Here is a 12737-nt window from a genome sequence, read left to right on the forward strand (position 1 = left end):
AAACTTACAATAATCGTAGAAATTGGACTCATCAATGATAAAACTAAACTCACGAACTTATACAAATATTACAATTAATATAATTATGTAAGTTTAAAGGTCTATGTTCATACGAGATTTCTGGATAAATTTAATTCGTAGAGTAGAACTTGTATTGATGTTATATTTATGTTGATTTGATGTGATGTGGTTCAATCTCTAGAATTTGATTATCCGATTCTCTTTCGATTAGATGCTTACGCTTGATTTGAGAAAACAAAACATGTGATGTTCTTGTATCTTTAAAGGAATTTCAACCTTCGAGGGCAATTCATTTTAGGAGTTAGGAAGTCTTCTGGCTCTTAGGAGAATTTTCTCAAACTTTCTAGAGTAAAAACTTTCGGTAAACTCTTATATTTATAAAGTTATTTGGTAGACTTTGTGAGCTTGTACTTATTTGGTCCATGGATCAAATAAATGAGTTCAACCACATGAATTTGAGTTATTTAGCATTTGGACTAAATGAAAGCTTTTTTTTTTTTTTTTTTTTGCACAAACTAAACTTTAGCCTAAGAAAACAATATTTAATTGAACCAAAATAATTAATATGATCCAATGGTCATAATGAAAACATGTGACATCATTAAAATTGATCAATTTATGTCTTCATTTTTAGTTTGGGACACATGTCAACTTTTATTTAGTCCCAAATTTAATTATTTGATTTTTTGTCATAAATTTAGTAAATAACATGATAATTTGTGATTAGTCCCAAACTTCTTATTCAAACGGTTTAATTTTACTTAACACTTTGAAAAAAATATGTAAGGATCCAACTTTTACCGTAAATAGTTTAAGCATGTAATTGCAACTGGTTTGGAGGCATTTTTTTTCTTCTTTTTTGTAATTTACCCAATAAAATAAAATGATATATATTATTTTCCCTTTGATTGGGTTTAGTCTTATTTTATTAAGTCTTTGAAGACTATTCATGATCTTGAGTGTTCATTACACTAATTAATCTTTATTGTCTTTTTTTTTTCTCAGGACATTGAATATTACATTTGAAATAAATGAAAATGACCAATTAGAGAAAATATTATTTGGAAAATATTTAAATAATATGTATATTTTTCTTTTAAAAATACTCTAATTCAAGTAGACTATTCAAATTTTAATATTTGTTTATAAAGTTTATGGATATAAATTTAAAATTGACCCATCCATAATGTTTCTGCTCAATATTTTTATTATCACATCTGAATCGATTCTTGAGATATATATATATATGCTTAATTTTTGTTTTTGTTTTTGAAAATTAAGCTATAGACACGGCTTTCTCCTCCCGAATTTCTTCATTTGTAAATTATCCATAATGATGACCTAAATGCCAAGCCAAATTTTAGGGGAATGTTTGGTAACTAATTTGTTTTCTGTTTTTTTTTTTTAAATTAATTTTTTAAAAAATGGGTGTGTTTGGTACACGTATCACTTTTTCGTTTTTTAAAACAAGAATCTTGTTTTTAAAATTACGACGGAAAATTGTAATAATTTTTCACTTTCTTGATGTGAGAAAATTTTCTTCGATATAATCCAATTGATGTAATGCTCTCCACTTATTTGATGAGATCGTTGCTTCAAATATTGGAGTAATGAATAGTAAAACAAGAGATTGATTTTTTTTAAAGATTTTTTTATAAAGAAATTAAAGAATATTTTCAATTCAATTCAAGATTTAAAATTTGGCTACCATTTTCTAAACAGGTGTTGTGGGGGTGCTAATATCTTTTTCATACACAAATGACTCCCGAACTCATCTCTAGTTTTCGCAGACCGTATGTTCTCAAAAATTGTTTACTTTATTTTGGTGTTCAATCACACGGTAAAAAAGATTGATGACAACTTCTGTTTTGTTTTAAAACTAACCATTTTAAGGACATCGGCCGCTCCGTGTCGTTTCGGGAACGTGGCAACACCTGTGTGATAAGAATCTCATTCATCTGGCCATTTTTTTATCTTGTGAGTGGTGTTTTTTCCAAATTACAAATTTACTATAGTTGTCATATGAAAGTCAAATGCCTTTTTCAAATTTGACTTCAACCCTTTCTAACTAATTAGAAATATACACGAGACTTCGACAATCAAATTTAATTTGTGAAAATGAACTTAATTTTATTGACGTGTAATATAAAAAAAAATTATCCTTTGATTTCTTCCATATTATGCATAAAATACAATCATGAGGGTTGTTGACTTGAATCAAAATACGACTTTTTGATCAACTTGGATTTATCTATGTTGACCGGCTTGAATCAACCTCTTGCTTGTAGGTTGTGAAGAGATGATCAATTTGTTGAAATCTAGTAATATTTGAATCATCAAACCCTTGAACTATCTAAACTTGAGGGTACCAATTACGAACCGAACTTAGCTTGTTAATTAATCCCATGGTTGTGGTGAAGACAATTTACATTATTAGAATATCCAACAAATTATTGTTTTCGATTTTATTTTGGAACACATATCAACCTAAAATCAGTCTCAAATTTAATGATTTCTAACATCGTCATTAATTTAAAAAATGAAGTGACATTTCGTGATGGGTCGAAATTAGTCAAACTCTTATTTTCAAAATTTAATGAATTAGTCTTTAATGGAAGAGAAGTGTTTTTCTTCTTTAAAGAAAATATCTAAACTATAAATTTTACAACTGCATCATTGTTGTCACAAAATAAAACGATCGACATGTTATAAACAGAAAAAATGTATCGGATATAAATAATGACTCACGTGTGTTTTGAGTAAAAGATTGAGTGATTTTAATAACTATAAAATAATTTTAAACACATTTTTAATATTTAATTTATACTTTTAAATACACTTTTTATATGAAAATTTAAGTTAAAGAATGAAAAGGTTTTGGAAAAAAGAAAACAATTTAAGAATGATATTTGGATATCAATCTTTTAAGATTCCCTGTCAAGATAAATATTGTTGGGAGGGTATCTCCAAAGGAAGGAAGACTTTGATAGGACCAAAGTGTCCTAATCAGCAGATCTCATGGTGGCAAGCATGTTGAATGGGGTAATACCCACTTCAACGAAGCTAAAATTGCGCTAAAGTTTCTCAACTTTTTATTATAAAGCCGTCGGATGTCTTCAATAATGCCTAATTCTTTATTTATTTTTCTTTAATTTTTAGACGCAACATTCAACAATCAATCATGTGCTCCGCTTAAACCGAAACCCCCACAAAACTCCACTGTTTTGCTTCAAATCCGCCATTGAAACCCAGCTCTTCAACCCCTTCAACCATTTTATTCTCTTTCAAGATGCTTCTATTTCCATCTCCTTCTTGCTGAGGTATTCTTGTTATGTTTTGTATCGAATCTGAGAAATCGCCCATAAGGTGTTTATTGTAATGCATCTTTCTTTTTTTTTCCATTTTTTTTTTTTTGCAACTATTTAGAATTTGGGATTTGGGGTTCGATTATCTAATGTTTATAGGCTTGAAGTGATTGAAAATTTGCAATGCTGGGAGAAAAGCTCAATTTTGATGAAAAATTAGACAAGCCCACTAATGATTTTTTGGGGGGTTTCTTTACTTTTGTTTAGGTTGTGCTGCGCTCGTGGTGAGTGAATTTTGTGTTTATTTACTTTCTATGTTTGGCTGTTTTCGTTGTTGGTAAACTAAGGGATATGGCTGAGTTGTCTGCAGACTATAGACTTTGGTATTGAAGAAACTTAACAGATAAGTCTATCTTTTGAGTCGGCTTGGCTTCACGGTTTTGCGTGAACAAGTCATAGGTGCCGCCATTTGTTTTGATTTTTGAATACGTTCTTTCCAATTCAATTTTTCCCCAGACATTTCCTTCAATTCCTACACGCGTCTGCAGTGGAGATGTATACCTTTTCTTCTTCTGTAACTTGTAACAATTTATTGCAGATCGAATTTTTTAATTTGCATACAATTTCTTTTTATATTTTTGCATTGATATTCATAGAGAAGGGTTTTGTTGGGTTCTTTTGCAGAAACTTCTTTATTCTGCTTGATGGGGGCCAAAAGTTCAAAAGAGGCCTCGCCGTATCGTTCAACTTCTTCTTCCTCGTGGGGTGGTGGTGGGTATGCTCAATCGTCATATGGACATGAGACGCCAAGTTATGTGCCTCAGCAATCCTATCCTTCTCAGCAGTATTATACATCGTCTCAAGAGTGCTATGGGAATGTTGATAATGGCAGGAGGTTGGATAGAAGATACTCGCGGATTGCTGATAATTACAATTCTTTAGAAGAGGTAATTTCTAAATGGTTTAGGGTTTGATACATATTTTACCTCTATGGAATGGAGAATGATGGATTTGCATAGGATTTTTTGGGGGAAAGGGAAAGCTTTGTGCTTTTGGTTTTTTGTTCTCCTTTACTAGCTTTGTACTTCGAGCCAAATTTCAAAACTGAATAAAAAACAAGTTTCGAGAAACCTGTTTTTCATCTTCTGGAGCTCAGATTTCAAAAGTATTCCTTGAATAGGAGATACTGATAAAAAAAAAAAGTTTAATTTTTAGAAATAAAGGCGTCATCGTACTGAGCCCACCTCTAATCTTCTGTCCTTTCAGGTAACAGAAGCTCTTGCGCGTGCTGGCCTTGAGTCTTCCAATCTTATTGTTGGCATTGATTTCACCAAGAGCAATGAGTGGACAGGTGAAGTATTAATTTTTGTGCCCAAAATTGCAAAATATGACCTATTATTTGCGGTGGGACATTCTAGTTTGACCTTTATATTTTCAAATAGGCGCAAGGTCGTTTAATAGACGAAGTCTACATCACATTGGAGACCAGCCAAATCCTTATCAACAGGCAATATCAATTATTGGAAAGACATTAGCTGCTTTTGATGATGATAACTTAATTCCCTGCTTTGGGTTTGGAGATGGTTGGTATCTTTTCTTTTCTTTGCAAAGCTCTTTTATCATTAAAGAACTTTGGTGTTCACTTTTCTGAATTGGCAGCGTCAACTCATGATCAAGACGTCTTCAGTTTCTTCCCAGAAGAGGAGAGGTTTTGCAATGGATTTGAAGAAGTATTAAATCGTTATCAAGAAATTGCCCCACATCTACGACTTGCAGGTTTGTTGTGAACATCTATCGCGTCTTTCTTATATTTGAGGACCTCTCTCTTTTATATGGAATTTAATCCGGGTTTTGTGATAGGTCCAACTTCATTTGCACCTGTTATTGAAATGGCCATGACCATTGTCGAGCAGAGTGGTGGCCAGTACCATGTTTTGCTAATAATTGCAGATGGACAGGTAGGTCTGAATGTCCGATTCCCTGCTTCTGATATGCTGGTTAGGTATTAGGACAGCAGGGGTTAAACGAGCACCTTTTTTTCTTCTTCTCTTCTTCTTCTTCTTCTTCTTCTTCTTCTTCTTCTTCTTCTTCTCTTCTTCTTCTTCTTCTTCTACTCCTACTACTATCACTACTGGCTGCTGCTACTCTGTAGTTTCTATAAGGAAAATGTAGGGTGGAAAATGAAATGTAGAGGGACGTCCCTAGAGCCAAAAGAATATGGTGTTGTCCCTGTCAGCATGTACAGAGCTCTATGATAATAAAAATTAATAGAACGACAACATTCTTGGGATGTTTTGCTTATGAAGTCTACTATGCTTAAGTCGGAAATGTCTTGAGTCTTTCACGTAATAAGTTAACCCTGTGTCTGGTTTGTGCGTTTGTGAACTAGTGTGTACCATAAAGGGTGGATATCTTAAACTTGAGTCTGTGTAACCTATAAGATTAAGTAACCATACCTTAGACTGAGCAAACTTGCATTTTAAATCCACATTTTTTAGGTCAATTTACACAAGCTCGCCTGTGAGCCAAATAGAACTACCTATCTCTTCACGAGTTTGAGATTATAGATGCCTTTCATAATTTTCTTCTTACATTGGTGGTGAACATGCTAATGCGAGCCTTTGGACCAGCTCTACCCCATCTTTGTAGAATGTCAAGGGAACGGTTCTTTGATTTCCGTCTTTCTAGCAGACATGCAAGGAAAAAGGGAAAAAGAATCCTAGTGTTACCCAATAATCTCTATGCTCTTGCCTCGTCTAACTGTTGCTTAGACTTGTGTTTAAGCCATTGGATTAGATCATCTGTTTGCTTCTTCATGTCTTCTTAATGTGTTCCCATATGCTCAGGTGACTAGAAGTGTAGATACAGAACGTGGGAGGCTTAGTCCACAGGAACAGAAGACTGTTGATGCCATTGTTGAAGCAAGGTGAAAATGATGTTCTTGCATTCCTCTGCTCCCCTAGTTACTCTATAGCTCTATTCACTTGTGTTCGATTGATGATAATAATATATGCATTCATTTCACTGCAGCAAGTTCCCTCTCTCAATTGTTTTAGTTGGAGTTGGAGATGGCCCCTGGGATATGATGAGAGAATTTGATGACAATATCCCATCACGTGCATTTGATAATTTTCAGGTTAGTACGATTACTTGGATCCATCATAGCATACAGATATACCTATTTGTGTGTGCCCACATATGCAAATGATATATGTATACATACACTCGTATTCATGGATGCTTACATTGCAGATATGTCTTCCTCTCTTATCAAGGTTCTGTTTCATTTTATCATTTCTCTCTCTGTGTGTCTAGTTTGTAAATTTCACAGAAATTATGTCAAAGAATATACCCACGTCTCGGAAAGAAACCGAGTTTGCTCTTGCAGCATTAATGGAGATTCCTTCCCAGTACAAAGCTACAATAGAACTTGATATTTTGGGGTAAGGGCCTACTTCCTCTTTTCTTTCTTTTTTTTGGCTCATCCGAAGCTATTTTTTCGTCAATAGGTTTTTGATATCTTCTAATATTTTGACTCAAATTTATGAGAAGAGAATTTTATTTTAATGAAATGAAAAGAAGTGATAAATACAGAATTACAAATTATCTTTCCTTAGCAGATATAAAACTAGATGGAGACAGTTTTGACCCTATTTATGAATGTTTTAGAAATGGGTCTCAGAAATGTTCTTTATGTTTCTCGTTCTTTTCCATTAATAACGTTTTTGTTTACTGGAACAGTGGTCGCAAGGGTGTATCTCCTCAGAGAGTTGCACTTCCTCCACCAGTCTACGGTGCAGCTTCTCTTAATAGTTCAAAATCTTTTAGTAATTCAAAGCCTACCTGGTCTTCCAGTTATGAGCCAAGTGTGCCTTCTTTCTCTGTAAACAGAAACCCTACTCCTACTAGTACCGCACCTCCTGTAGCAAGCTCAACTTATGACAATCAGGTCGGTTAAATTTTAATCTTGCCTGACATGTTAGCTTATAATGCAATAGTTGTTTCATAGTGGGGGTAATTTCTAGCTTGAAAGAAAAGGACGTTTTCGTGAAAAGTGAATAGTGCGAAAAGAATACTAATTGCACTTCAACTTCAATTCAAATTGTGCATTCTTGTTGCTTCGCCTTGTGCAACAATTTACTGTTTTTGGTGTTAAGTATATTTGTTTTTGCAAGAAACTTTTGTGATGTTATTTAATATCATGTTCAAGACATTTATATGCATAAGTTCCCATCATCGGGTATATTTCTTTTTCCTCCTTTTAGTTTCTAGATTTTGTGGTTTAGATATAGCATAATTGTTAACGTGTAAAAGGTGTTTGTGTTCTGGGCCTTCTGGCAATTATTTTTTTAATTTTATTTTTTGATTCAGAGTAGTGTGTGTGTATATGTATATGAAGAAAAAAGCAGTTGTCTATGAAGGGTGACGAAACTGTACAAAGAACTAACACCCATGTAAAGAGAGACGTTAGAATGTATTCATTCGTTTTTTTGCAACCAATAGTTCCACAGAATAGCAAAATTAACTCCTATATAAAAAAAAAACAGCAACAATAACTAGCTTGATTAAAATCTTTATCTTGAAAAGTTGAGATGGAGAGCCAAACTACTCCATCAGAGTGATCTAGTAGGCATGCTTCTAAAAATCTAAATTAGATGTTAAACTATGCATGAAGTTTGTCTACCCATCATTCAATCCAACTAATGAAAGCCGTAGCCTGGCTTCCCCACATTAGATTTCTGAACTTGTTTCCTCAACCAAGTTCAGCACGATCAGCTGTGGTCGTGCTACCGCTTGATTCCTTCTCTGACCCTTCATCCCCTGAATTTAAGGATACTGTTAAGATCAGGAAAACTAGAAAAATTATCAATATCATAGAGACAAAATAGAAAACTCTCTCAAATGTTAACCCGAAGATAGCTCAATTGGTTAAACATGGTTTAGTCTCTTGACTGGAGGGAAGACTCTAGAATGGTTATGACTTTTAATAGTTCTCTTTTGATATTTTAATGCAATTTCATTCTCATTTTCTTCTGAATATGTGCAAGTCCAACAATAGCAGTCGATAAGTTGCCAACAAAAACCCTTCCGCTGTGAAATGGCTAACATTATACTGATCTTGAACAGGTCTGCCCCATTTGCCTGACCAATCCAAAGGACATGGCTTTTGGCTGTGGACACCAGGTGAGATCTATATGGCAATTTCTTTTAACTATTATGGACAGACAACATGAATCAACAAATCCAAGTTTGAATGCTTTGAATACTGAATGTTCATGTGCTTGTTTTTCATTACAGACGTGTTGTGAATGTGGACAAGATCTCCAGACATGTCCGATATGCAGGAGCACCATTCACACCAGGATAAAGCTCTACTGAAGTCGCTAAAATTCTTTGTAATTTATTCCTTAATTGATATGTCCAGTCTGAATCCATTTGTCCATAGATGTTTGGGTTATGTTCTTCAAATATACCATCTGAGTTGGCCCTTGAATTGCATAGTTGAGTAATTTGAAGAACTCTAGTTCCAAATTTGACGTCACGATGCAATCTTACTGATCTGCATCTTACTGATCTTCTGACCTTCTAAGTGTTTAAAAAACTTGTTTTTCTAGAGCATTTTTTTAAGTCCTTAGGAAGTCGTCCATCCAAATAAGCTTTAAAAATTATGGGTACAAAGTTTTCTTTTAGTATAAACGTGTACAGGCTAACACAATGGGAGCAATTTCTATTTTGTTATTTGTTTTCTATAATTCGGCTGTGTTCAATTGTGGTTTCAATTTGGAAGTGTGCCTCTTTCGTCTAGGATGCTAAGTTTTTCTTTATATAGAGGTGAAATTGAATCTTTAAATGGACTGTGAGACATAATGCAAATAAATTTGGAAATTTAGAGCATTATAGATAGAACTAAAAATTGACATGTAACAATAACTATAGTTTTTTTTTTCTCTTTGAAATATTTTGTCAATTTGCATGATTAAGAGGACAAAATGTTAACCTAGGATTTGACAATCTCAAGGGGAAGTGGGTTTGGAAGAAGAGTTCTGATCTAAGTTGGAATTGTACACTCTTTGCACTAATGGCTAACTCAGTATCACATCAGTAAGTTTCAAAGGAAAACTCTGATTTTTCTTCCGAAAAATAAAAATAAAAGGAAAGGAGAATCACAAGGCATGGATGTTTAAAAGAAAAGAAAAGAAAAGAGGAAATAAAAAAGAAGAGAAAGGAAGAAAGGAGAAAAGAGAAGAAAAAGAGCAGAAACTTTAGGGCATTCATTTGACTCTTTTTCACATCTTTTTCTTTTTCATTTGATTTCTTTGGAGAAAATGGAGGAAATAGCTTGAAGAAGGTGGTTCTAAGTTGCCTTGAGGATTGGTGCTCGGGAAGCTGAAGCAATTTGTGAAAAATTAGCAAACACAACAAAAGCTTAGATCCTCCAATACCAGTCTATCTTTTTTATGCTTCTGAGCTATAGAAGAGGAGTTAGAAGTCGAAATTTATCAGGTTAGAAAGATGTTACAATTTAATAACAAAGTTTATGAAGGAATCTTAAGTTGAATCTGATGAGAAAGTGATGAAAATTAAAGGGAAAGACATACCACTGGTTTTATACACGAATTTGGAGAAGTTCCCTGTTTGAACCAAAGAAGAGGAATCAGAATTGGGAGCAGTCTCTGTTTTTAGGAAATTTTGGAAAAATCCATCGCTTTTAGGTTTTCATAACTTCAGATGAGTTGTAAAGAATTTAAAAACAAAGAGTTTGCCACAAATTTCACTCGATTTGGTCAAGTATTGAGTGAGTTATGAATTTTTGTTGTTGGAGGTTTAATCTGGAAGTAAAACCTAAATGGAAGATTTCCCTCAAAGTTAGAATTTGAGATGACATCTTATGTATGCCATTAACGTTCATCATAGAATGAACGGGGAAAACTGTTGTTGCACTTTGTCCTTTAACTCGCTTAATGTACCGTTCCTCATGTGATCAAATCGCGTATTGATTATCTTGCCAAGTTGACAAAACGCCTAGTGATCGTAAAGCTTCAAAAACAGAAATTGATTAGAAGATGGCTGAGTCGCATATCACTGTCTTTAAAATATTTACGGCTCTCCTCTTTTGTGCAAACAAAATTATAGCCCCATCGGTTTCTAGGATAAAACAATATTTTGTTCTCCAATAGATTTTGCATAGAAATCAATTGAAATCTCAATACTCAAATAAACACTTACTAATGCTCGGTAAACTCAAAGAATAAGTTTTAGAGATAATTTTTTATTGGTTATGAAAATTTCTCGCGCGCGTACCCAATGAAAGAATGAGGAAAGTATATATATTGGGAGGAAATCAATTGAAAATTAATTTTGAGAAATTAATTTATAACCTTTTTTTTATTTTATTTATGGAGGGGTTATGTTGACTTATTAAATGCTAAACAATAATAAAATGTTTGATTCTTTTAATCATGTGATAAAAATCATGACTTTAATATTTCTCATCATATTTGACCATCTCGTCTAGGATGTTAATATATACGGTGAGATGTTATAACCTTTCGTATGGCTATCTCGCACAACTCATGTTATCACATAGTCATGATCAATATTACATAGTTGAAAAGCTAAAGCACGAAGGACTCTTAAGTTTTTATTTACATAGCGTTGAAAACATAGCTATATCGCATAACTTAGTTTTCTCGCATTACATAAAGAATTAGCGTTTAAATCATAGCTATATCGCATAGTTTGATTTTCTTGCATAAAGATATTTTTTATTTAACAAAAACTAGAAAGTTGACTACTTGGTTGTGATTTGAACTTACAGGCCAAGAAGAAATCAAGTGAATATGTAGACCAAGGATTTAGCTATCAGTTTATGAGTGACAAAAATGAATTTCAATTTAAGTTCTAAACGCGTTTTTCGAAGTTGATGTATAGAACATGCTTTGAAATAAATGTTTAAGCTATATTTGATTTATATGATTATTTTCTAAAGCATGAGTTTACTAATGAATTTATAAGCCAACATGTTATAATAAGTTTCAAAGAGTTAAAAGATATCTTTTAGCTAGCAAAACTAGTTTTACAAATTTGAAACTTGCTTAACGTAAAAGATTTATATAAACATGCTATTCTAGTTTAGTATAGTCATTCATGTGCGAGACTGTTGAGTATGTTTTAGTCTATTTCTAAGATATTCTGGAATTATAGTAACTCTATGGGGGAGTTTGTCCTATGCATAGAGGTCTTGTGATGAGGGTGTCCAGTTGATGCCTAGAGTTTCTATCACCTAGACTAGATAGAGATGAGGGCCCTATGGACGTCTAGATTTCCCATATCTCAGATAAATTATAACAAGATAAGGCATTGTGATGCCTAGAGTTGTTATCATCATGAAGGTAGTTAGAGTATAGGAAGAAAAGAAAAGAGAAGTTTAAGAAACAAGTTTGAGAAACTTAAAATGTTTTGCTAAGTTTATCTATTACACGATGATTTATATGCAAGTTTTGTTTTTAAAGGTATGGAACTTTATAGCTCACTTTTTCAATATGTTTCTCTTTTTCAAGTGGAGATCGTGGTTCTAGTGCCTAACTACATCTTGTCTACTCTACTAGAAATTTGAATTATTTTGTGTATATTCATTTCCATTCATGTATTCGGTCTTTGATTAAGACAGTGAAGAGCTAAGAAAGTTGTGGTTTGCAATAGACTAGTAAATAACTAAGTGAGCTAAGATTGTATGTAGTAGTTTTGGTATTGTCGTCTTCTCCGAATTTTACATGTTTATATCATATTTAATAATCCAATTTGTCTATAGGTTGAGTCTGATGTTGCATGTCTTAGAATATACTACATTTTTATTGATCCAGCAGGTTATATATTTTTGTTTAACGTTAATTTAAAGAGCAGGGTAAGCAGAGTCATCAAGTGTCGTTAGAGGAGGATGATGTCCATCTACTTCATGCCATCGTCTGACACCTAACGAGGAGTTGCTTCGAGATGACAATACAAGTGTAAGTAATGTTTACACAAGTGAACTCAAAAAGTGAGATCAAACTGGAGAATTCGGTTGATCCATAATTTATGAAATATTTACAATAATAATGTAGTATAAGTTTTTTTGTCACAACTATATTTAATAAGATTTATTGTTTTTAAAAGTTATTGAGTATGCTAAATATATGTTAAACACCATTTTGGTTTTTTTAGTTCTAATAATGAGTGGAGATTAAAATTAAGACTTCTACCATTTGGATGGAGGTTGAGATAATAATGTTATCCTCAGATTGAGGAAAGCTTGAAAACTTATTTGATAGAGATTGGTTAGGTATTTTTTACCCTTAAAATTTATGAACAAACTTATGATTCAACCAATAATCACTCTAATTTAATTAAACTTTATTCATGTTTTGGTTA

The 12737-nt window shown here is 33.0% G+C and overlaps 1 protein-coding gene and 1 long non-coding RNA gene across 3 annotated transcripts; one reads left to right on the forward strand and one right to left on the reverse strand.

Annotated features, from left to right (window-relative positions):
* Nucleotides 1-2975: 2975 nt before the first annotated feature.
* Nucleotides 2976-9065, forward strand: LOC101219488 (E3 ubiquitin-protein ligase RGLG2). Of its 2 annotated transcripts, none has more exons than XM_004142731.3 (12): nt 2976-3341; nt 4011-4273; nt 4593-4677; nt 4769-4909; nt 4986-5102; nt 5187-5284; nt 6173-6252; nt 6357-6462; nt 6642-6769; nt 7068-7275; nt 8454-8510; nt 8625-9065. In XM_004142731.3, exons 2-12 carry the CDS (start codon nt 4031-4033, stop codon nt 8703-8705), a joined length of 1344 nt encoding a protein of 447 aa, XP_004142779.1. In that variant the 5' UTR covers nt 2976-3341; nt 4011-4030; the 3' UTR covers nt 8706-9065. The 2 variants fall into 2 exon arrangements, with proteins under 2 accessions (XP_004142779.1, XP_011655385.1); XM_011657083.2 differs by lacking the exon at nt 2976-3341 and adding an exon at nt 3724-3881.
* LOC116404057 lies at nt 7782-10174 on the reverse strand. Its single transcript, XR_004216984.1, has 2 exons — nt 9926-10174; nt 7782-8147 (listed from the first exon to the last, which is right to left on the reverse strand). It is a non-coding gene; the product is annotated as an uncharacterized LOC116404057 (long non-coding RNA).
* Nucleotides 10175-12737: the final 2563 nt, after the last annotated feature.

The sequence above is a fragment of the Cucumis sativus genome, chromosome 5 (assembly GCF_000004075.3).
Source record: "Cucumis sativus cultivar 9930 chromosome 5, Cucumber_9930_V3, whole genome shotgun sequence".
NCBI classification, from domain to species: Eukaryota; Viridiplantae; Streptophyta; class Magnoliopsida; order Cucurbitales; family Cucurbitaceae; genus Cucumis; species Cucumis sativus.

Excerpts from the sequence above, each read along its gene's own strand:
- LOC101219488 (XM_004142731.3), top strand. The coding sequence starts at position 4,031 with ATGGGGGCCAAAAGTTCAAAAGAGGCCTCGCCGTATCGTTCAACTTCT. Across the intron at positions 6,463-6,641 it reads GTGCATTTGATAATTTTCAG|TTTGTAAATTTCACAGAAAT; the intron begins GTTAGTACGATT and ends CTGTGTGTCTAG. Across the intron at positions 8,511-8,624 it reads CTTTTGGCTGTGGACACCAG|ACGTGTTGTGAATGTGGACA; the intron begins GTGAGATCTATA and ends TTTTCATTACAG.